This window comes from Cladophialophora carrionii (assembly GCF_000365165.1).
Source record: "Cladophialophora carrionii CBS 160.54 unplaced genomic scaffold supercont1.5, whole genome shotgun sequence".
Taxonomy (NCBI): domain Eukaryota; kingdom Fungi; phylum Ascomycota; class Eurotiomycetes; order Chaetothyriales; family Herpotrichiellaceae; genus Cladophialophora; species Cladophialophora carrionii.
In genome coordinates, this window is record NW_008481830.1 from 390144 (window position 1) to 413972 (window position 23829).

At 54.6% G+C, this 23829-nt stretch overlaps 9 protein-coding genes across 9 annotated transcripts; 5 read left to right on the plus strand and 4 right to left on the minus strand.

Annotated features, from left to right (window-relative positions):
- Nucleotides 1–821: 821 nt before the first annotated feature.
- G647_05965 (uncharacterized protein) lies at nt 822–1910 on the minus strand (the record flags this gene model as incomplete). Its single annotated transcript, XM_008730290.1, has 3 exons — nt 822–1645; nt 1720–1751; nt 1807–1910. 3 exons carry the CDS (start codon nt 1908–1910, stop codon nt 822–824), a joined length of 960 nt encoding a protein of 319 aa, XP_008728512.1.
- A 4751-nt stretch (nt 1911–6661) lies between these two features.
- Nucleotides 6662–7876, minus strand: G647_05966 (uncharacterized protein; the record flags this gene model as incomplete). Its single annotated transcript, XM_008730291.1, has 2 exons — nt 6662–7036; nt 7118–7876. 2 exons carry the CDS (start codon nt 7874–7876, stop codon nt 6662–6664), a joined length of 1134 nt encoding a protein of 377 aa, XP_008728513.1.
- A 1081-nt stretch (nt 7877–8957) lies between these two features.
- Nucleotides 8958–9393, plus strand: G647_05967 (vacuolar transporter chaperone 1; the record flags this gene model as incomplete). Its single annotated transcript, XM_008730292.1, has 2 exons — nt 8958–8991; nt 9056–9393. The coding sequence occupies 2 exons, from the start codon at nt 8958–8960 to the stop codon at nt 9391–9393; spliced, it is 372 nt and encodes a 123-aa protein (XP_008728514.1).
- Nucleotides 9394–10109: 716 nt separating this feature from the next.
- Nucleotides 10110–10826, plus strand: G647_05968 (uncharacterized protein; the record flags this gene model as incomplete). The annotated part of the gene is made up of 1 exon (XM_008730293.1): nt 10110–10826. One exon carries the CDS (start codon nt 10110–10112, stop codon nt 10824–10826), a length of 717 nt encoding a protein of 238 aa, XP_008728515.1.
- A 706-nt stretch (nt 10827–11532) lies between these two features.
- On the plus strand, nt 11533–12309 carry G647_05969 (uncharacterized protein; the record flags this gene model as incomplete). The annotated part of the gene is made up of 1 exon (XM_008730294.1): nt 11533–12309. The coding sequence occupies one exon, from the start codon at nt 11533–11535 to the stop codon at nt 12307–12309; it is 777 nt and encodes a 258-aa protein (XP_008728516.1).
- A 1509-nt stretch (nt 12310–13818) lies between these two features.
- Nucleotides 13819–14962, minus strand: G647_05970 (uncharacterized protein; the record flags this gene model as incomplete). The annotated part of the gene is made up of 2 exons (XM_008730295.1): nt 13819–14526; nt 14582–14962. The coding sequence occupies 2 exons, from the start codon at nt 14960–14962 to the stop codon at nt 13819–13821; spliced, it is 1089 nt and encodes a 362-aa protein (XP_008728517.1).
- Nucleotides 14963–16504: 1542 nt separating this feature from the next.
- On the plus strand, nt 16505–18439 carry G647_05971 (uncharacterized protein; the record flags this gene model as incomplete). Its single annotated transcript, XM_008730296.1, has 1 exon — nt 16505–18439. The coding sequence occupies one exon, from the start codon at nt 16505–16507 to the stop codon at nt 18437–18439; it is 1935 nt and encodes a 644-aa protein (XP_008728518.1).
- A 1441-nt stretch (nt 18440–19880) lies between these two features.
- Nucleotides 19881–22187, minus strand: G647_05972 (uncharacterized protein; the record flags this gene model as incomplete). Its single annotated transcript, XM_008730297.1, has 1 exon — nt 19881–22187. The coding sequence occupies one exon, from the start codon at nt 22185–22187 to the stop codon at nt 19881–19883; it is 2307 nt and encodes a 768-aa protein (XP_008728519.1).
- Nucleotides 22188–22636: 449 nt separating this feature from the next.
- On the plus strand, nt 22637–23709 carry G647_05973 (uncharacterized protein; the record flags this gene model as incomplete). Its single annotated transcript, XM_008730298.1, has 3 exons — nt 22637–22772; nt 22999–23408; nt 23560–23709. The coding sequence occupies 3 exons, from the start codon at nt 22637–22639 to the stop codon at nt 23707–23709; spliced, it is 696 nt and encodes a 231-aa protein (XP_008728520.1).
- Between the last annotated feature and the right edge of the window lie 120 nt (nt 23710–23829).

Here is a 23829-nt window from a genome sequence, read left to right on the forward strand (position 1 = left end):
TGGCGGAACCGTCGAGTTACTGCGATGCTACGGTTCATGGTTCTGTACGTAAAACCCGTGATAAGCCGGGTGATCTCACCAAATCTTCGATCTAATGTCGGCACGACTGCGCCCGGACCTGTCTTACGACTCTGAGAATTCTGTTCAGGAGCGTTAGCGACGTCCCGGAGATGCAACTTCCAGGAGGAGCACCCACATACCCTCGAAGACAGCCTCCTGTTATCTGTGCTTCTAAAATGGCATAAAGACGTCAAGTCTTTCGCTTCCCCAATACCCGCATCCTCACTCTGTCGAGCTATCCAAGAAGGGCACAGCGATTGTTCAATCAATACACACGGCGCACTCCTTCACGATGTAGCTCGGACAAAATCCCCTGTGCGCGCGAGGCATTCGGCCCAGTGTCCCATCAGACATGAAGCCATTCCCGAGCGCGAGAGACAGCGAAGTTGCCGGCACTGCATTGGCCTTTCCGGCGGCGACATAGCACAGAGGAGACGAAATTTGCGCACGCTGGAGCGTTAAAGAGGTGGAAATGGTGAAAAAGGCGACCTGCGCCCTTGTTTCAGCCAACGAACCTGGCAGCGAGTTGTTCCTGGAGCCGGCACGGTATGCCGAAGCGATTTGCGGCTCGAAGAGAACTGCCTTCCGCCATGAAGACATCGAACTATGCTGTAGGAGATGCTGTCCCACATATATACCCCGGCCTGGTCTGTGCTGTACTCCAACTTTCCTGGCCCAGACCAAGCCGTCTGGGCGCGCTTCTTTCCCGGTCGTGGTATTCACTGGGATCAAGTAGAGATAGACGCCATTGTCGTATATCATCAATCGTAACCTGGGAGGATCGGTGCTCCTCTTTGACGTCGCCAAAAGTTGGCTCTCTGTCCCCATTCAGAAGTAAGGAGCCAGCCTCCCCACCGTTCTAGAACGCTAGCCGAGAACTCCCACGAGAATTCATTCAGCCAATCTTCGCCCCAAACTATCATTTGTCCCGTGTCCTCGATGTCGCATGCAATGGTGCAGGCCTCTGTAAGAAAAGTGTTGGCATTTGCAGGCCCGATCGCGATGAGCCGGTCTCTGAGGCTGGGCGATGGGAGCATGTCTATGTATGCATGGTGTGGCGTAGTAAGCTGGAGTTGAGAGGGTTTGAGAGGGCTTGGTAGCGATGGCTCCATTGCTGCGAGGGTGGCCAGATGCGTCTGAGGGTTGGAAATGACGTGGATCTCCAGGAGCGGCGCGAACGTTTGGTGAAGCGACCGGCGGATCTCGCGTATGTTGTTCGGCACCACCACCACGAGGTTGCTGGGATCGCTGCTGGTACTCGATAAAGGGGTGGTGGCAGGTGCAGGCAAAGACACGGACACGGCGCCAGAGACGAAGGGCTGCGATGCCGCGACTGGTCCTAAGAAGCCACCAGGGGTAGCCCCATATGCAAGATAGCCGGAGGGCGAGCCTCTGACCTCGCTAGGGCTCATCGTTGTCGGCCCTGGTGAGCTGGCTTGCGACCCGTAGGCGGCCTTCAGTGATTCGTTTTCTTGCACCAGCGCCTGATTCTCCCGGCGTAGACGTTCGACTTCTTCGACCTGGATATTGTTTAACTCTCGCTGAGATGCTTCAAGCTTGCTCAAGTGTTCCTTGCGCCGTTGCCCTAGTGGGAAAATTAGTGCCCGTTGAGAGGCAAATTCCAGAGGCCCGATCCGCGGGAGGCGCAGGACCACTTACGGAAGACTCGCTGGGCATTGCGATTGTACTCTCTGGGACTCAATCAGCGTGAAGCCTAGGAGGACGGCGGGTGGTGGGCGGACTGACCTCTTCTTGGCTGCTTTGCTTGCTTCACTCCCGGACTCTGACATGTCGACGATGTGAAGGAGTTTACTCGTGGACTGATGGATGATCTCTGTGGCGACCGACATCATTCAAGTACCTTGGGCGGCTCTTACATTGTGCAGGAGGCTCCTAGGCGTACAGTACGTAAGGCCGGGCGCGCACGAGGGAGGACCCGCAGAAGCAGGGCGTGGCCGACTGGAAAGTGTCCTCCAGTGAGAGTATTCAGACGTGAAGCTGAGCGACCCAGAGCGTTCAAGGCTGGCACGCCAGCTAAGGAGGCCACGATATGTCTGGGAGCAAAAGGAGATCAACCGCTCAGGATGAGACGAGGGTAATGGGTGTGATTGGGCAGCCAGGAGAATGGGAAGTGCGATAGTGCAACGGCGAGAACGGCCAGCCTGCAAATGGTCAAGTTTAATCGAATGTCGACAGACAGTCGTGGACGAGTTGGATTCCGAGGATCTGACCAAGTCCTCGCCCTGGCGGATACTCCGCTATAATTGTAGAGTGTCGAGGGCCCTGACGGATCTGCAAATGGCGCTGGCAGTTGAGGGAGTCCTGGGCAGGGTGTAGCCGAGTTGCAGTCGCGACCCGCTCTGCGCTTCCAGGAGCATCAGGACTATGTTCCGAGAGACCAATGCAGAGTGTGGTCAGCCAGTGTCTTCGCGCGAGTCTGGCTTCGACTGCCGTTGGCCGAAGTGGATTGGGACCGAATGCAGCCTACATTGGGCAAGCCCCAGCAAATAGGGACCCAAGTGCGGTGGTTCGATGCTCGATCGAGAATCGGCAGTCGTACCTGGTCCAGCTTGGGAGCATGACAAGCATGACGATGTCGTGGAGCCATTGGAACGCAGCAATGCACTGAGCAGCGCTCAGACGGGGGACACCAGGCCAGGTGAGCAAGGGTTTCTCGCCTAGCAAACTACTCCTTGGCCCAAAGCTCGAGTCTGCACTCGGCTTCCCATAGGGAGATGTCAGATGCGAGATCGCCGCAGTCCGTGGGCCGGGATCGCCGTTCGGCAGACTGCGGCCTTCCACAAAGAGTAGGAGGGGGTAAAGAGTGGATGAGAGAGCCGGTGGACACATCCAGTTGTTGAAAACAGCAGTCAGATGCTGTGCAATGGCAACCCCGGAAGAGCGATCTCAGATTTCGCAGCAAGGGAGGCTGAGAACGGCGTAGCGGCAGTGGCTGTCTCAAGCCCAATCCCGTAAAAAGGAGGAGCAGGGCACCGCTAGTCGTCAGTTTAATCCTCTAGCACCAGCCCGGAACAAGCCAATCAACCCAGGTGCCAATGATGAATGCTGCCGGTGGGCCAGTATGGGAACAAGCTCTCTTTCAGCCGCGGGAAGCGTCCTGCAAACAGGGGCCACGAACCTCCCAGGGCGCAGCTCAAACCACTGGACGCCAGGAAATGCACATCCGCCAGAAGGTTATGTTATGGACCACAATGCTTTTGCCACGCGGTCCAGCTTGCATTGTACAGCTGAGCAAGGTCGTGACAAGGCCTATCCGCTGCATTATCCGGTGGGGCGCGGAGGTATAACGACAACAGAGGACCGACGACTACGAGGACAAGATCACACGGTTGTGGTACCACTCGACTCTCTTTCGCTATACCCATGTATGCAGTAACACTTGCCCCCTCTTCTGGCGTATGTAGCTTGACTTGCTAGAGAAATTCTCGGTGACGAAGGAGGAGGAAATTTGTCATGTTGACCACTGATCAGCAGTTGCTGGCTCCGAGGGACGGGTTCGACCTAAAAACCTCGTTTGCCGGATCTGCTGGGCGTTAGGATCCAGCGTTGAGATGGAAGAGGGTCGCAGGATTTAGTTGCGTCGATAGATCGATAATGGCCAAGTGGAGTAGGTCGATAATGGAGCAACCCCGACAGGCATCAATCATCCCTGTCCAGGACATGCAATTTGATCCGGCTGGGACCCGCCGCCCACCGATGCAGAAGGGAGACGGGCGACGTGTGATAGCGCTGGACAATGCGGTAGGCGAGCGAATGTTGGTCGCAGTCTCTAGTGGCAGAGCTTGGGTGCATCATGCAAGAGAAAGCAAAGCCAGTGCCCAGTCCTATATTTGGAGTCTATCTGCATGCTGCACGGCTGTTGTGCAGTCAAGACGGGGGAGGGACACGAGGGCGACAAGGTTTCGATTCTAGACACCCTGGTCAGCCAAACACAGCCAAAGCATGTAGAGTGGGAAGCCCAGAGCGTGGAGTCCGCAGTAGGCAGGGAAGGTGACACAAATCCGAGGTTTGGCATCAGTTCACAGGGGACGGTGATGCACGGCACCCACGTAGCCTGTGCAAGGTCAGGTCGAAGCGTGATTTGGTGGTGGTTGTCACAGAGAATCAATCACTCAATGGTCAATTGATCCTGAGATTGGTGGGCGCAGCAGGATCCAATGGGAGGCACAATGTACCTGCCTGAAACGCATCTGAAAATTTGCAGCAAGTCCAAAACGTCACACGCCAGCCGCGGCCCACGACTCGAAAGTCTGGAGTCTCGACTCAGCAGGGAAGCTACCGTCTTTGTCTTATTCGCTTCGTTTATCTGCAAGCCACCGGCCAATATCAGGCTATCGATGCAGCTAAATTCCGGGGCTCTCTCTTCCTGTTCATGACTCGATCATCAATTCCTGTCCAAGCGACCTCTGAGGTATCCCAACACCAATTGCATGAGGTGCTCTACTCCCTACAACCTGCGAATCTCTGTTGCTGCCCATTGACTCGGTGACAACCTGGCCTAGCCTTGTTTCGACATGCTTCAATCTGGGTCAGCGAATATCTCTCGAACGGCTTCAGCCTTTGAAATTCACATTGCTCTGCCTCGCGGGACATGCCGACACATTGACATGGGGCGGAGCTCGGATGAGCAGCCGGGGACAGCATCTTACCGACTGTCAGCTGGGTGACAGCTTCACTATTCCCCTTGTGGTGGTTCCTGATCCGAGACAACTCGCCTAAACCTGTGTCCGTGCGAGGCTTCCAGATCTCCACTTGAACTTCGGAACCAGAAGAGGAGGATGCTACACAGGGGTACTCTGAGCTGGTTGTTCGAATGCGCAATTCCACCAAGCCTGACTACCATATGCTCAGATACTGTGTACATTCTCCGTTCCCTTGGCGCCAGTCGCAGGGGCAACAGCCGTCGACGACGATCTTGCCCCGGAAACTGCTCCAACTTGCACATCACTCAAGCGATCTATAGCCTACGCGTACGAGTACACAGCTCCTCGTACACAGGCTACAGTGTGTGGCTCGTTTCGCCTCGCCGATCTCGGGAGCAGAAAGGCATCGTCGCCTCGCCTGCTCTCGATTATTGCTATTCACAAGGAACCAGGTCGCGCTATGTACGTGAGTCATCAGCTCACACAAACTTCCCCGGGGTGCAACATTTGTTGATCTTACTCTGTGAGAAGTTAAGCGAAGCACCATCTACCCAATCTCTCTGAACCTGGAGTTAAGAGCTTTCTTCTGTGCCGTGCAAAGACAGGGGGCGTCGGTCGGGGAGAATTCTCCGATCCCCTTAGTCCCCGACCCGCTGTCACCACCTGACCCAAACCTCGTGATGGCGTGCTGCGGAGGACTGGGATACGTACTCGGGTGCGTGCCCGAACCGTGACTGGTATTTTCAAGCCGAGGAGACTAGCTGGAGCCACACTCAGCCTCAACAGAGCCGCCAATAAGCTGCAAGAAGACCTCTGCCCTTTCATCGGGCACCCCGGCTGCTCCAGCTGCAAACTCAAAGATTGCATCATACCACGGTAAACGCTGGGTTATTGTATGTAAGGTGAAGCGTTGCTTCTGTTCAGCAACAGCTTGTGGGATGACACAACATTGACAATGTGCATCTTGAGACAGCGGAACCACCGACAATCTGTTGCGCGTCTGCAACTTCAATTAATTCTGTTCGATGGAGCCGCGAATAGGTATTTACTCCTCTCCCACTGCGGCTGAAATAACGAGATGACTGAAAGTGCCGCACCTTCACTCATCTTGAACAATCCAATGGCAAACCATCTTGGGAAAGCTGGGGACTTGAGAATGCCGCACAAAAGTTAAGTTGTCCGGATAAGATCAGTGACTGAATGGCAGCAGCAAGCACGAGTGGTTCTAAAGAGGTTCAGGGGTACAGAGTATGTGTACCTGTCTATTGGCCATCGTCGCCCTGACATTGAAGGCTGGCATGTCCCCTACGCATGCTTGCGGCCATGCACATCCATCGTTGTCTAAGTCCTCAATGTTCGTGGACGAGCCCACAGTCTTGGGTTTATGTTAGCAGCCCAATGGGCGCATCGTCATGGGAATCAAACGGCACCACGATAGCCGCATAGCAGAAGAAGAGGTTTACCAAGCCATCAGCAAGCAGGATCGAATCAGACCAGTTACGTGCTGATAGCTTTGCAGACTGCATACAGGCCCTGATTCTCATCATGGAAAACAGAAGCATCATGCCGACTTCGTGTGCCGCTGGCACTTCACACCGCCAAAGGCTGGGGCCATCCGGAAAGCTCTGCAGACGGGACTGTGGTTGGGAAAGTTGGCTGGGTCAGCATCCAGGGGGACGCATCCCTTGCAACACTTCTGGCACCACAGGCACCAACACATTTCTTGACATAATCTACCACAGGGTCGAATCCACCCATGTCGGTTTTCAATGCCAAACAGACAGTCCAATCTCGTCAGGACGTGTATCTCTTCCTCAGTGATGCCCAATAGTAGCAGTCAAGGCCCAGGGACTGAAGATACTGCACCTCATCCCGTCCCTTCCGCTGCAGCTCTGTAGCGCTCCATCGCTTTTGTGCTCCTGCAGGTCTGGGGCTTCTCAACCAACCCAAACCCAGATGATCCCAACAACCACATCCAACCCCTTGCTGTCCGCACCGGGATACTTGAAGCTCCACATGCCATCCTTCTCGTTGTTCCAATAAGCCCCACTTGCAGCGTGCATACCTCGGCGGCCACTGGTTCTCTTCGGATCGTCGCCGGAAGATGAGGATGAAGAAGCCGCGTGTTGGATGATGGTGCTGTTGACAACGTATTTGAATTGTGGTTGGGCAGGTGCTGATGAGCCGGCAGGTGGGCTTTGCGTGGTTTCCTGCACGAGGGCGCCTAGAATGCTGTTGATGATGGTGGTGTTCCACTTTTCCGTGTCGGTGTGGATGTAGGACGTTACGCCCGAGAGCGCCGTTTCGCAGGCCTGCTCATTCACGCATTAGCACCTCCGACCACCCTGGCCGCAGCCGGAGAACGAGCCCTGAAGGCGCCATTCGATACTCACATGCTCAGTTATCTCCTTGAGTCGGGTATAGGGGACCGGAGGCTGCGGTTGTTCCGACGCCATCTTTTTGACAGAAGTCTTTCCACCAACGACTTCTTCAGTGGTGTATGTCTCTTGGGTTTGGTGTATGACTTCCTGTAGCGGTAGAGTCTTCTCAGCCGAGTCCGCGGTGGTTGGTAGAGGAGGAAGTTGCTTGACAGATGGGCTCTCAGTAGGGTCCCGCACACGCACAGTTGTCAGCGAAGAATTCCTCGTAGCTGCTCGCTCCTGCGCCTCCCCTGCTTGGGTCTCGACCGCCTTTTCTTCCTCCTGAGGTGACTTGTCCGCTTGACAGTTGTTGGGGCTTCGCTCCTGGACAGATTGCACGGCACCCTTGTCACTTCCCGACAGTACTAGCTCCCGAAGCTTCTCCTCTTCCTTTGCTGCTTCGCACTGGTCGCGTTCGCCCTGGCGACGTCTCGTTCTCAAGCTAAATGTCGAGGCCTTCCTCGCAAGTCGGCGCCGAAACTCTGTCAATGGATGGTCCGATTGGTGATGTTGTAAAGTAAAGGTACCTCGGGCACTGACAGATGCGTCGAAGAGGGTCGAATTGGAGCGGTGCAGGTGTGAAGCTTTCCTCAGTCGGCGGTGCTTGACTGTTGCTGGTGAAGGGCTGCCAGAGTCCAGTGTGGTTGCATGTGCATTTTGCTGTTGATGTCGAGAATGTTTGCCGGAGTCAAAGAGGTTTGTGATCGACCGTAATGTGCGTACGGTGGACATTTCGGCATCAGGCACAATTTTGCGCTGGAGTCGCCCTTATCCGCGCTTGCGGACTTTGCCCTGGAGAATCAACAGAAAGCTTGGAGGGGCTACCGCGAATAGGAAGCTTCGTGTCGAGCAGGTGCAGGGCTGGTGTCCCCGCAGTGTTGAGTTCCGAGCCTCAATGAGCTCAAGCTGCAGCAAAAGCCCTTTCGATCCCTCTCAGAACCTTCTTCTGTGCATATTGTATCTTAGCTGAAAGGTCACTGACTGCTGCGTCGACTATACCTTTTGATCCAGTGCATTCGCAGCTGTATATCCTTCTACTCTTCCTTGAACATACTTTACTGCTGTTGTGTTGCGACCGTCGTGCTCAAATCGGTTGCGGTTGGAGAAAGCTGAAAGTGAAAAAAAGAAGAGAGCAAACAACTGCCTGACCTCACCCGCTTGCTGAGCTGCGTTGACCCGAGCGTACTCATCACTCACTGGACCTATCCGAGCAACGGGTAGCCCACGTATCACAAAGAACCACAAAGCGAAAGCCTCTTCCCGAGCTCCCCGCAAGCCCGTCGTCCCACTTCGCAAGATCAGGACTTGACCGCGTGGATTGGAGTCTACAGAAAGAGTTTTGCCAAAGGTCCTACAGAATTGCCAGACTGATCGAGAGCCATCAGAGACATCGCAGTCGACGCCGCACTTGAAGCCACTCGCGGCTCTTTACAGAAGTAGCAGTTACAAACACGTTATCCCAAGCCATCTGTTCGCTGGGGAAAGTGCTCGTGGAATAAAGTACCACGGTGAGGACGCACATCGAAGAAACGAAGAAAACACGCAGAGGTCCTCCGTAACCCAGAAGTCATCGTATACTCTCTGTACAATCAAGTCGCCATCCAAGCAATATCGGACGAGAAATCTCCCCAACGGAACGCTCATTATCGACGTACCTGAACAAGCACCTTTGCTACCACAAAACACCAATAGTCGGAACCGGGAGCCTCAGACTCTAAACAGGGTTCCCATCAGGTCTGACAGCGATCTCCAAATCCGAAACCGAAATTCTCCAAGTCACAATCAACGATCTCCTTCACCACCTCGAAGCAACATGTCCGAAAGACCTCTGCTTCAAAGTGCCCCTGGTAAGCCCACTCTACGCTTCCAGCCCAGTTTCAATCCCAGCCTGCTGACTGGTCTCTAATGTAGGCAAGCGCATCGCCCTGCCGACCCGCGTTGAGCCAAAGGTCTTCTTCGCCAACGAGCGTACATTCCTATCGTGGCTCAACTTCACCGTTATCCTCGGTGGTCTTGCTGTTGGGCTCTTGAACTTTGGCGACTCGGTCGGCCGTATTTCCGCTGGACTATTCACCCTGGTTGCCATGATGGCTATGATATACGCTCTTGTCACTTTCCACTGGCGAGCGAAGAGTATCAGAGTGAGAGGTCAAGGTGGCTTTGATGACAGGATTGGGCCCACCGTCTTGGCTCTTGCTCTTCTGGCTGCTGTGATAGTCAATTTCGTCCTCAGAGTCGTCGAGGCTTAATCACGAGGTTCCAACGCCCAATGCACAACTCAGGAACAAGGATTGTACAGAACTTGTAGACGCGATTGGAACCAAAAGGTGGCACCTACGAGTGGTATGCGAGAGACAGGTGACATATATGGAGAAGCGATAAAGAGGCCGAGTCAAAGGGATCTTTCAATAGAGACGCCGGTCTTCTCCTGGAGCTTTCTGTGAGTTCGAGGGTGGCAAGCGTCCAGGTGTGAGGGCTTGATGGATACCTCACTAGGTATCCCTCGGAAGACGAGGAGATGAATAGTGCTTTGAAATGAATACAGTCGATCTGACTTTGTGAAACCGTTGCTTCAGCATAAACACTGTGATCCCGCCACCTTCGTCGTGTCTTTGCATCGGGATCAACCTTCCAATCACTTCGCCGGCACTGACAACCTGTGTGGGAAGTGCGCCTCGCTTAGGTAAGCCCACGGAAATCCCTTGTCTTTGCTTTGAACTTGGGACTCACTCACTTTCCTGTCGTGATACCTCCGACCACAGCGAATGCAGCACTCACGAAGGTAGGCGTCTCACACCGGTCAGCAATTAGGCGGCTGGACTATGTCTCTTTGAGCAGCATGGGACGTTCAGCAAAACCGCCAAACAAGGTCCATAACACAAACAGCAAGTCCCGAACACACAGGGGCAGCAATGGCCAGACAAGGGGCGATAAACGTTCGACAAAAATCTGTCCTCCTGCAAAGATGGCAACATACACGCGTCCTCCACAGCACTGGCCAGCAAACCTGCCATATCTATCCACCGTACATCTGGACAGTTCACTCACTCCGAGTCAGCGTGAATTGATTCAATCGGTACGTGCCCCGGAGCCGGATGCATATATCGTGTCCGCTCAATGTACTTTCTCGCCAAGCTCGAATCCTTCGGTTGTCGTTGAATCCATTAAGTTACCTTCGCACCCAGCATACCCACAATCAGGACTGTTCGCTGCCCGTCCGCTGGTCCCCGGCACGCACATCATTGACTATACAGGTCTGCTGCACTCTTGTCCTTTACCTACCTGCAGCACCAGTGACTATGACCTTGCTTTCCTGGACCGGGATGCCTCGCTTGCAATAGATGGTGCTGGCATGGGCAATGAAGCTCGCTTCATCAATGATTATCATGGCATCAGAGACGGGCCGAATGCGGTGTTCGAGGAGTACTATGTCAGGGTCAAAGGAGCGAAGGGTAAAGAGATGTGGGAGGCGAGGATGGGAGTTTGGGTGAATCCATTGAGTAGCGGCATTGCGAAGGGAGAGGAAGTCTGCTTGAGTTATGGCAAGGGTTACTGGAGAGCCAGGCTGGGCGCCATGGAGCAACAGAAGGAAGGTGATTCTCGCGCTGGAGCAGCGGCAAGAGATGAGACTGATTTGAGCGAGGAAGTGATACCGATGACGATTGAGGATGGGAAGGGTTGATCGTCAACCGTTGGCTCTCTTCGACCGCTCATGTCAGCTTGATCTCAATTTTCATGCACATCCTCGACGGGAGACATCGATATGAGTACTTTTGAACAGAAACAACAAGCTCTCCAACAGTTGGTCACTACCACGAGCGAGCTGCTGGTGATTCCCAGGGCCCGTGTACCAGCATAACCAACCACTGCAAAGGCTCGCCCCGACACCTGGTAATGTGAGGTCCAATGGTATGATTCAACCACCTCGGGCGACAATACACCAAGACTTGACCCAACACGGAAGCTGCCTACACCAAACCCTGCAAGACGGCGGAATAGGGACTCCTGTACTCCTAAACATGCAGGAACCCTGCTCCCACTGAATCTGCCCTGCAAGAAATGCGGAGAGATAGTTGAAATCTGGGGTACGACGAGAAAACCGCGCGACCAAAAGGACGAGGATTGCTCAAATTTCAGACGCTAATTGGCCGAATTGAGGCTGAAATGCGTCGGCACATGGACGAACGTCGAACGCTTCATCGTCAACACATCCGTGCCGTCGATCCTCACACTAAGAATGGGCTTCCAATAGTCAACCGAGATCGCTTAGAGGAAGTTGGGCACAACGAGTCCGACTACTCCAAGTCCGAGCTGGTGAGCAGAAGGCATACACTATCCATCGGCAAGACGCTTGTTGCCAGTAGTAGTTCTGCCAAAACTCAACCACGATGCAGTTGTCAATACTGCTGTTGGTGCAAGCCGCATCAACGTTGGCCGTCTCAGTGTATCGTGGGAAGCACCACTCTCCACGACCCTGCTTCATAACTCATCCTCATTATCCAACGGTCCCCAATCAGCCATCACCTCCTCGAACGAGAGACTGCTACGTCCAATCCCACAATGACTCCGTCACCAACGACTCACCATACAACCTCTCAGCTCTACATGCCTGCAACAATGGCGGGCACGTGATCTTTGACGCATCCACGAAGTACACCATTGGCACCGCCCTGGACATGACCTTCCTCCGATCTATCGACATCGACATCCAAGGATACATCCAGTTCACAAATGACACGGACTACTGGCAAGCCCACTCGTTCAAGCAGGTCTTTCAGAACGCGACCACATTCTTCAAACTCGGCGGCGAGGACGTCAACGTCTACAGAGGGGGCACTCTCGACGGCAACGGCCAGGTGTGGTACGACCTGTACGCCCAGGACATCTACACTCTCCGACCCATCCTCTTTGGCACCGTGGGCCTCCACTCCGGCACCATCTCGAACCTCAATCTCATCTACTCGCCGCAATACTACAACTGGGTGGCCAACCCGAGCAACGTGATTTTCTCCCACATTTCCATCACAGGCTTCTCCACGTCCAACAACACGGCCAAGAAACACCGACAGCTGGGACACGTACCGGAGCGACGGGATCACGACCCAGAACTCGGTCGTCAACCAACGGCGACGACTGCGTCAGCTTTCAAGCCCAACAAGCACTAATATACTCGTTGCAGAACATGCACTGCAACGGACTCACACGGAGTCAGCGTCAACAGTCTCGGCCAGTACGCCACGTGGGACCGACTACATGCGCAACGTCTACGTGTACAACGTCTCTCCATGGCCGACGCCACGGACGGCGCGCGCGCACCAAGGTCTGGCCAGGCTCGCCCTCGGAACTGAGCGCCGACCTGCAGGGCGGCGGCGGCGGAGGCCCGCGGCGCCGTGCTCCAACATCACCTACGACACCTTTTTCCGTTGCACAACGTCGACTACGGCATCGAGGTCACCCAGTTGCTACGGCCAGAAAGAACACCACGCTCTACAACGAGTTCCCCTTCGTCGCTGACCGTCGCTGACGTCGCCGACGTCGCCGACGTCCACTTTCCGCCACTTCGTCGGCTCCACGTCGGGGCAGTATCAGCCCCCTTTGGTCGGCAATCTGGTGTGTTCGAGCCCGGACGTCTGCTCGGACATCCCACGCCACCGATATCCAACGTCGTCAGCCCGAACACGGCACGGATCTCTTCACCTGCTTGAACATCGATCGTTCGACCGTGCATGTCCACTGCACCGACCTGGATCTGGGGTATAATTGACGAGTACGTAGTAACGCAGTACGCAGTACGCAGTATACGTGTAAGCTACAGCAGGTTAGGTAGGAAAGTAATGAATGGAAAGGCTACATCCCTCATTCTGCATTAGCGGGCTTTGTGGCGCAAAGAAGAAGAAGAGGAGGAGGAGGAGGAAGAATGACCCTGACAAGCTGCTGCAATCGATGGGTTGTAGGAACGTGAGGGTGGACTGTAGGTTCGAGCTGTTGTGTACCGAGTACTCAGTGCATGATAACACTGGCGCGCGTGACGGACGACACAGACATTTCCCGCGGTCTCAAAATCGTGATCCATTCGATTGTGTGCAGCCTCGAGAGAAATGTCGTATTTCGCAGCAGGTTGGGATGGGATTCCAAGCTCCAGGCTACAACCTCCAGGCTACAAGCTCCAGGCTACAACATCCAGGCTACAAGCTCCAGGCTACAACCTCCAGGCTACAACCTCCAGGCTACAACCTCCAGGCTCTGAGGTCAAACTCCGGATCTCAAGCTCAAATCTTGACCAAGCGCCCAGCTCAAATCTTGACCAAGCGCCCTGCTCTGCAACTATGTCATGCTATGCTATGCAGCGCTATTATTCCAAGGGTAAGCAATTTCTGCGTTTTGGACAATCCTGTCCAGTCGCTTTCAAAAAGAAGGTGTTCCTACTCTGGAGAGCCTGGGCCGGGCAGCTCCATTGGAGCCTTGAAATGACACCGATAGTCTCCACGTCCAAAGTCGGATCAATCTGAGGGAGTTTTCCGCCCGTTCCGCTGCGTGCGACGAATGACGGTCCTCGCTCTCTCGTGTTCCTGCTGCATGTTCCTAACAAGAGCTCTTGCTCTTTCGTGCTCCCTTGCTGTGCCTCGACGGCGGGCTTCTGGCTGGCCGTGCGCTTCCCGTTCTTCGCCCTCTTCCTAAGGCGGACTACTGTAATCGTTCAGCGCAACGCAGACGGCTCCCCTGTGATGTCCATTGTACTGTCTGATGATGGTCGCACTGGAAAGCTCCCACAGACGTGCGTAGTGATCGGAGCAGACCGTGACGAGATAGGCACTGTCGGCGGAGAATGCACAATCCCACACCCAACGCTGGTGGTTGTCCAGGACGACGTCGCACGGCAAGGGGCGCCTAGCCGATATGAGATCCGTGCCGAACCCTGGCGCACCGTTGGCGCGGAATTGGCTCTGCGGGCTGGATGTTGTGCCGGAGGCTGTGGATGCGAGGGACGTGGCGGAGCGGAAGGGTTTGGGATTGGGTGAGGTTTCGCTGTTGTTGCCGTCCTGCTCATCCGTGTTGAGACGCAGAGATGATTGCGGCTGGGACGAAACGGATGAGTGGGGGTTTTCTCGTTTCAGCGCGTTCGCTACAGGTGTATTGGATGTTCCATTTTGGTGATGTGGCGGAGTCGGCGACTGCTGTTCTGGGATGACTTCGAGGTGTTCTTCATTCATGTCAATCTTCCAGATCCGAACAGTGTGGTCGGCACTGCATGTGGCGAGGAGTTTAATATCTGGGGAGAGCAGCAAACGGGTGAGGTAGTCCTTGTGTGCTTTGAAAACCCGGCAGGGCAGGAGGGTGGTCGAGTCGTGGTTTTGATACATTCGCCAGATGTAGACGTCACCCTGGAAAAAAACATCAGTGCTGGTTTTCATGCCGTCCCACTGCTACGCGACTTACCAGGTTGTTTCCAGCTGCTAGAAGAGAGCCGTCGCTTGCGACACTCACGCTGGCCATCGAGACGTCCTCAACTGGCACGAGCTGATGTGTGCATTTGCTCTCCCCAAGATCCCAGATGCGGATGTTCCCACCCCGATCGCAGCTGACGAGTTCGCCTTGATTTGGATGAATCACGACATCGTTGACCGGGTGTGAGTGTTGGTAGTTCCTCTGTACCATGCCTGTTCTCGTGTCCCAGACTCTTACAGTCATGTCCTCGGAGCTTGTGACCATCCATTTGCCCTCGCAGTGAAATGCGACACCCGTGATATTGTTTGTATGGCCCTCGAATTGCTGGACAGGGTTCGGATTGCTGGACTTGATGTCGTACAGGCGGACCATGTGCCTGCCGGCAGCGGCCAGGTATTTCTTGTCAGGTGTTATGCATAGCCTGTTCACTTGAGACTCGGGATGTTGGATCGTGCGCGAACATATTCCGGAGAGTGCTTCCCAAAATCTGAGGATTGACTGTCAGTTCAAGGCAAGGTGGTGTTGTCGACAAAGATGGCGCACCTGATTGTGTGGTCATAACCAGCTGAGACGAAAATCAGCACTGTGATCGTCGCAAAGTGCACAAGAGACGCTACCTGTACAAAGAATGACACTCATTCTGGTGATTCATATCCCACGCTCGCCTCTGTCTGTGCCTTTGTGGATGCGTCGTGCCCATGCAAGACGGTAATGCGGGGATGGAAGTGTGAGCGACGAGGCCCGGCGAGGCTGATGCCAGATCTAGTCGCTGCTTTTAAGCATTCGGCACGCCTAAGCGAACCAATAGGCGATGCTGTCCTGATAAAGCTCCTTATCGCAGACACCTGCAGCTATAAAACGCTGACCTCATCCGTAAATAGTCTTCCTCATGCGGTGGTATACCAACTGCGCACCACCTCTGTAATGAGGCCGCGCAGAATGTCGTCGCTCGCAGGTCCCGGGGCGGACAACCTTCAGCCCGTCATGTGCAATACAGAGTGTGTCGCCACGCTAAGGACCACGCTGAGCCTAGTGGAGAGATCTGAAAGTTAATTCTGGTAAGGCTTGGGATTGGACCAAATATGTGGGCGGACAGCTCCCAACGTCGAATGGACAGTGGGCAAGTGATTTAGAGGCACCGGAAACGTGGTCACGAACCTCTAAAGGTGCAAAAGCGCCCAGTCTAAGCCCACCGGGTGAGCGTGAACCACTGGCAGGCAGTCGGCTTGCCGCCAGCAGACAGCCTAGACGGCATTGACAATAGGTGAACCATGAATAACGATGTCAAGCTCAATCGGAAAAGGCAGAAAGTCTTACAGGTGAAGTCTGTCCGCAGCAGCACGGTCTTTTCGTCTTGATCACTGTTCAACCGGCCAATGATGCGGACGTCCATTGAGAGTCTCCTTTTGGTTTTTTCTTCCGCAGAGTTCAATGTGCCAACTTTTCCAGTCTTTCGCATTGAAGGCTCGATCTTTCGACTCTCTAAATCTCCAGGTCTGCTCTCTCTCCCTCTGCAATCCCGCTCACTGCTCAACTTCTTCCTGCCTTCTACAACGTTACGGTTGATACCCCTCCAGAGAGCAAACAGCCAGCGAAAACCAATCAGCCAGGCCTTCACTTGAAGTGACTGACTTCGACAGCGACTGCTACAATCTCAATCGGACGACTCTTCAGCTGTACGATCGTGTCACCATGAATCCCAATCACAACACTCGAAGCTTGCGTCGAAATTCGAATCAGCAATTTCCCCATTGTCATCAGAACATTCACACAGCCTCCGCCGGCGACACTCTTCAAAATCCAATTTACACCAGCACTGACCCCCTCACCCAGAACCACAATGACATGCAGAACAGTATGGCTTCGTGGGACCAAGTGAGCGGCGATCCGATGCCCCTGGATTTTGCAGGAAGTATGTTCGACATCGACAATCAGGATTTCGGCAATAGCACCGCACAGTGGAACGCAACATTGGATTTCAATCCTGGCACTCTCACCAGCGGCGCGAACAGCAACGTCTTAGGCTCTGCAGACAACAGTTCCGACACATTCAACAACGGCATGATCAGCAGCATCTTGAGCCCTTCTTACAACGTTGCTAACGCATTCACCACCAACGATGCGAACAATAGCTTGGATTCATCCGGCAACACTCCTTTCGCGTCCTTCGACGGCGTCAACAGCAACACCTTGAGCTCTCTCGACAACACTCAAACAACAACCGCCATCATCGAGGCCAACAAACAACTCATGAGTTCGATGGAACAAAATCAGAAGCTGCAAGAGTCCCTCAAAACCCAGTCAGAACAGCACGAAAAGACCGTCACAGAGCTTCAAGAGAAGATTGCCACTCTTGAGAAGGAGAAAGAGACGCTCACGAACCAGAAATCGACGCTACAAAGAGAATGTCTCAGCACCAGACACTACATCAATATGTTGCGAGGCTTCTACGACTTCAGAATCGGAATCGACGGCAAGCTCCTCCCCCTTGTACCTGAGACCGACACCATCGCCCTCATTGCTCAAGGGGCTCCAGCCACACCTCTGCAAGCTGGATACGAGCAATACCTCAAGGAGATGATCAGCGGGCACCATGAACAGACACGACGTGCGAACATAGCAGCAGCTGGCCAGCGAATCCTCAAGGCCGATCTCTGTCACCTCTGCCCGGTGCACAATGGGCCGGAGGCCAACCTCCACCCGTCGCGGGTGACGCCGCAGCCAACGCCAACCATCGACCTGACAGTCGATGCGCCCTCCGCCCCCGCGTCCCTCCATCAGCAAGCTGTCAAGGCAGCCCGAGCGGCCTTACAGGCCAACGTCACCAACACTCCTGTCGGCGCCTCGACTCAGGCCGCCACTCAGGTCAACGACTCCGTTGTTGCTGTCGCTCCTGCGGAATCCGAGGCCAGCGAGACTCCGTCCGCCGCGCCAGCCCAGGCGGACACTGAGGCCAACGCGGCCACAGCCTCTGTCGACCGACCCGCGCCGCCCGAAACGCCACCGGCCTCCCCGGAAGGGACGGAGTCTTCCCTTCCCAAACGGGAAAAGAAAGACCGCAGCTACTCGTGGCTGCCCAAGTCCCAGAACCTGGCCCTCTTGAAGGCTCAGGGCATGATCAAGGACCAGTTCGAGCAAAAGAAGGTGGAAGACGAACTCCGCCTTGCACGCAGGGCTGCCTCTCATGCCGAAATCCTGGCCATGGCGGCTTCAACTTCGGCTGCGGCTTCGACCTCAACTTTGACAGCCATCTCACAGCCTGCAATCCCGAGTGTCGCATCCTCGGCGGCCAGGGCAACCGTCACAAACACCAAGAAGACCAAAGCCGCATCAAGATACAAGAACAACAACTCCACCGTCCTCTCCTCCAAGGCCTCAAAAGTCACCAAACCAAAGGCACCGGCGAAGAACAGGATCAGAACCGCAGCCGCAACCTCAATCTCGGCTTCAACCAACACAGACACCACAAGCAAGCAGAAGAAGAGCCGGGCAGCACAATTGGAGAAGAGCGCATTCGATCAGCTGGACATGCAACCGGCTAGACAAGCCGGCCCGACTGCAAGCAAGATGACGACCTCATCCTCGACCACAGAAGCAACGACCACAACCGAACCGCGCAAGTACTATTACGACGACCTCTCCGATGCCGAGGATTTAGAGGACAATGAACCCGCATACGACCAGCTAGAGATCATCGACCACAACCTAGGCGACAAGATTGCCCCACTGTCGGCTGGGGACATTGACATGGGAGAAATGATCCCAGAGGAGGATCCACTGGACGATCTATTCGAGGGCGAAGTGCCACTGATGGCTGACAGTGACGGGGAAATCAGCGAGGAGGAATGAAGGAAGGAATGAAGAGACAAGGGAAGGAATGCAGGAAGCAAAGTGAAGGAAAGAGAGCAGGATAAGCAAGTGACGGAAAGAAAGCAGGGAAGGAAAGCAGGGATCAGCAAACGAATGATACGAAACGAAGCGAAGCATAGCATAGCACAGCATAGGATACCCAAAAGAAAGACAGGATACACAGAACTGCAGTTCATGCCAAGGCAGGCAATGACAATGAATGACGAAGCAAAGCTCAGACGACAGGAAAAGCGTCAAGATACTGTACCTCTAGGAGTCAGGAACAGCGATGGGATACTGTACCTCTAGGAGTCAATGGTCAATGGATAAGACAATGGACTGGGCGTTGATTAGACGCCCCAATGGACTTGTATCTGCCGTGGTTGTCTACAGCGGTGACTCTGCTCTACTGTGCTCAATCGTGCTCATCGTGCTCACTGTGCTCATCGTGCTGATCACACTATCTCGTCCAGCATCTCGTTTCGTCACAGTACGGTACGGACGTAGTGCTTGTCGTATGTACTGTATCATATCAGGCTACAACATGCAGCGCGGTGTTCGATTGGACTCAATCAGACTCAATCAGACTCAATCAGATTCAATCATCCTGTATGTGCTTCGTCACGAGCTATCATCCTCGCAGATGAAGAAACGGGAAGAACCCGCGCCAAACCAGCTAAGCTAGCTTACAAGTATGTATTCAGGACACCGCATACGTACCACCTCTCCTCTACTCACGTGCACACCCGAGAGATGGAATTCACGACTCGGTGGCGGGATTACTGGACAGACTCCGCCAGGAAGTACTGGGCAGGCTTCTCTTCGCTTGAGCTAGGCACCGTACTGTAAGAAGAACCACGATGGAAAAAGGGTTTACTACTTAGGTATATACGACGCGTACTGGACTCTACAGAGAACCGTGCACTATATATATATATTGTAAGGAGTTGATCCTCACCTCCTGTGTACAGTACCTACAGATATCATTTACGGAGTACTCGCTGTGGCTGTCACGGGGGCTGCGTCACTTACAGTATGTATAATTAACCCAAGTATGAAATCCAATCCAGCACGAAATGTAGAAGACGTGTACATTGTCGACGTCTATCTACGATGTCCGACAGTTGCATCGTTGGGGAGACGAGGATGTACTGTTGTCCCTTTATTATGAAGGCACTCCACCCAGGTGAGAATGCACCTACTATAGGATGCACGCACGCTATATTCTCAACACTGGCTTCTATGTTACTCCTGCAGATATGGACGGACAGGAAAGAGTGACGATGGGGCACTGTTATCATCAGCGGCGCTTCTTCCGTCCCATGCCACTACGGTTACTCCCCGCGCGACTCGCTTCGGAGATGACACTTGCGGAACGCTTGTGCGCGCGGACCGCTGGCAGGGCTTCAGGTTCGTCCTCTCCGTCAGGCTGATCATCTGCCTAGAGACCAGAATCTTCAGCTGCAGCAGCGGGAACAGGAGCAGAGTCCTCGTCATCGTCCTGGTCTTGGTCTTCATCCTCGGAATCTTCGACTTCGTGGGCGGCTTCAGCTTCGGCCTCTGCCTCAGATTCGCCGTCGGTGATATCTGCTGCGTCATCTTCCTCGTTGTTAGACCCAGTTTCAGCCTGGGGCTCTGCATCGTCTTCGGCCTCCGAGTCATCCGCATTGTCCTCTTCAGCGTCAGTGTCCTGTGGTGGAGATGCTCCCACTTCTTCTTCCTCGTCTTCGTCCGATTCTGCATTGAGCCGACCAGCAGCAGCAGCATCATCATCATCGTCTTCCGCATCCTCGTCTTGGTCTTCGTCGTTGTCGAGGCCGGTGATTTCTTCATCCCGCTCATCTTGATCTTCTTCGTCTTCATCGTCCGCAGGCTTGGCACTAGCGTCGTCATTTGCCTCTGCGTCGGCGTCACCGTCCTCTTGAGCATCTACTTGTATCGCGCTCTCGTCTTGCGCATCGTCCTCATTACGTTCTGCAGCAGCCCGTGCCGGCTCATCGTCTTCTGCCTCAGCATCCTGATCGTCCTCATCGACAGCAAGCGACTCGTCGACTTTTGACTCATCTCCGACTTGAGAGTCGTCAACCTCCATAGCGTCGGTTGTGTTGGGAAAACTCTTCACCTCCTGCGGGCCGGCATTGCCAACTCCCGCAGCAGGCACATTTTCTTCGCCTTCCTTCGGTAGTCCGAGTCTGATGCGTCTCTGCTCTTCCAAGATCTTGACCTCAGAAGCCACCTTCTCAGCAACCTTCCTACAATCTAACAGGATATTAATCTCCCCGACCAACCGCTCAAACTCCCTGCAGACCCGTTCTGTCGGCATGAGCAACCTCGGCGGAATACCCAGTTCAGTGAGCGCAGCCTGGATCTTTGTGGTTTGAGTTTGTGACTTGGCCATCGTCAGACGGTTGATCTTCTCGTGTCGGAACTGGACCCCGGATGTGAGTCGTTCCTGTGGGTGCGAGACGCCGAAACGCGCAGCGTCGGCAGGGGCAAGGATCCGCACATTGGAGGCCTGAGAAGTGGAGGATTTCTTCTGCGGCTCATCATTCGTCGCTTGTGTGTCGAGTGTGTCGCGTCGAGAGTAATGAGAGGACTGGCGACCTTTCTCGGCGCGTGCATCGGTTGGAGTCGCCGAGGTACTACCTTGGCCACCATCTGGCATGGTAGGTCGTTTGAGTCTCTTCTCTTTGGCGAGGAGGGATTGTAAGAGCATGGACAAGCCCCCGGAGGTTTGGTACATGGCGGTAGATTGCTCCTCCCCATTGCCGGATCGTCGCAGCGGGGCTACCGGCTCGAGCCGCGCGTAGAGGTCCCGTCTCATCTTGATAAAGTCGTCTTCATTCTTGGTAATCCGATGAAGCTCCTCCAGTAGAATTCTCTCTTCGTCCGCCTCGTCTTTCGTGCGCTCGAAGAGTTTCTCTGCCATTGCTTTCCGCATTGTTTCCGTCTTGGCGTCAAAGGAGCGCATCTTCTCCCACAGTTGGAACTCTGCTGCGGTCATTGTGGAGGCTGGTGTGACCTGTTCCATCATCTTCGCGGCGATGGAGTAGTACCGTTGCTTGAGGGATTCAACTGTGCGGGGCGGATAGTGTTGTTTCATGGCAACTTCGGTGCCGTTGGATTCGACGCTTGTCGGAGCTGGAGCGGAGGAGGGGATCTCTTCTGGTGTGTATCGGTCGGCGATGATGATCCATCTCAGATCGTAATCACGACACAGCTCCATCAAATAGTCCGTCTCCTGTCGCGTCCAGTCATCCGTTTTGAGCATCCTGTCGTACTGCTCGTCCGTGTATGAGGGCACTTCTACCTTGACATTCCACTTGTGTGACGGATACTCCTCCTCGAAAGCTAACTCCTGTGCAACCGGAGCCGTCTTCGCACCATCCGCCATCTCCACATCCGCCGACTCCGTTGTCACAGCGGGTGCACGGCCATTTGACCCCGGAATTGATCTCTTCCAGTGCCGCAAGACCAAGCCATCGGTTCTTCCTCCATGTTGGAACGGTCTCTCGTCCCAATGCCGCGGCTTGAATAACTTCTGCGAGATCGACGGACGGGATTTGTAGGAGCGTTGTTCAACGATTGCGATCGGAGGCACTGAATCGCCCATGAGAGCTTGAACTTCTCGTCTCACGCCCGTGACCCGCGGTTGAGGTTCGGACGTCTTTTTCTTCTTGGGCGCAGGCTGGCGGGGACCGGCCTGGCCCAAGTTCATTATGTCGCGGATGTCGCTTGTGGATGCCATGGCGGAGGGGATTCTGGGAAAATGGGTTCAGCGACGGATGAGATTCATCTGGAAATATCTGTCCCAAGCGCTGAAATTTGAAGGCGCTTGCAGGCGGACACCCATCCAGACGCAGGTCAAGCTGTTGGCATGAAGGTCGAGACAGGGCAAAGTGAAGTTCGCGAGACTGCGGCTTGAATGTTTGAAATGACAACAAAAAGAATGCACGACGGTGTCATTCCAAATCGAGTGGCTGAGGCATAACGACGGCACTGACCAATGACTCGACGCGTGCGGATAACATCTCCGACACGCTTGGCAGCGAGTCAGGGGCACGCAGCACGTCCCTCCGCATTCTCCTCCGTCGCAGAAAGGCGTCTGGACATTTTGTTCAATCCGATCCTGGCAGCGTCGTTCGCCTCGATCCTCTACGCCGGCACGTCAGAATCGCGAACATCGCCGGAACGAAGATGAAGCTACTCTCCGCAACCCTCGCGGTTGCTCTCACCTCACTTATCTCCTCGTCCCAAGCGCTGTACTTCTACCTCGACGGCACCACACCGAAATGCTTCTACGAGGATCTAGCCAAGGGGACGCTCGTCGTGGGTAAGTGAGATATTCTCTAAGACATTGATCGCGCGGAATTTCACCCTTCGCCGTCGAGTCAACCGCGACAAGACAATGCAAGACTCAACACATCTCACGAACTGGGGCGATCTCTTTCGCTGCGTTGTCACACGTCCACCCACCCATCCATCCAATCCGTCACCCTCCTTACCCGCAACACGAACACCAAACTAACATGTTTCCCCCCTCCTTTTCTTTCTCATAGGAACATACCGCGCCGAAGCCTTCAATCGGCAATCCCAGACCTTCGGCCCGACGCCAGACCTGAACATGCACTTCACCGTGGAAGAGACGTTCGACAATGACCACCGCGTCGTCACGCAAACGACGTCCTCATCCTCGATCCCCTCGAAATTCACCTTCAGCGCCGCCGACTCGGGCCTGCACAGACTGTGTTTCACGCCCTCGGGCCCCGCGGCCATCAGCGTGAACGGCTGGTTCAGCGGCGGCACGGGCAACATCCTCGGCGGGATCAAACTCACCATCGACATGGCCATCGGCGAGACGGGCAAGATCGAAAGCGAGGACAAGGACAAGATCGACACCATCGTGCAAAAGGTCCGCGAGTTGAACGACCGCATGCAGCACATTAGACGCGAGCAGCTGTTCCAGCGGGTGAGTAGTCCTAATCGTGATCTACATGAACCTCTCCCCAGTGCAATGTCATGCACACCATCACCCCATCCATAGCTCTGTCGAGAAAAAGCGTGATGAAAGTTTGTTTGATGATATGTCCAATGCTGACCGGCTCCCCCAAACGTTTTAGGAACGCGAGGTCGAGTTCCGCGACCAGAGCGAAGCCGTAAACGCCCGAATCGTGCGCTGGACACTCATCCAGCTGGGCGTGCTGGGCGTGACTTGCGCCTGGCAGTTGTCTCATCTGAGGGCCTTTTTCATCAAGCAAAAGTTGACGTAACCATCGTGCGTGTGTGGCATGGCGAGGGCACCACGGGGATGGGGAAAAGGGGCATCTAAGCCGGGAAAAGGAATACCCCGTGTATGGGCGACGATGATAGAACAAAATAAGAGGCTCTCC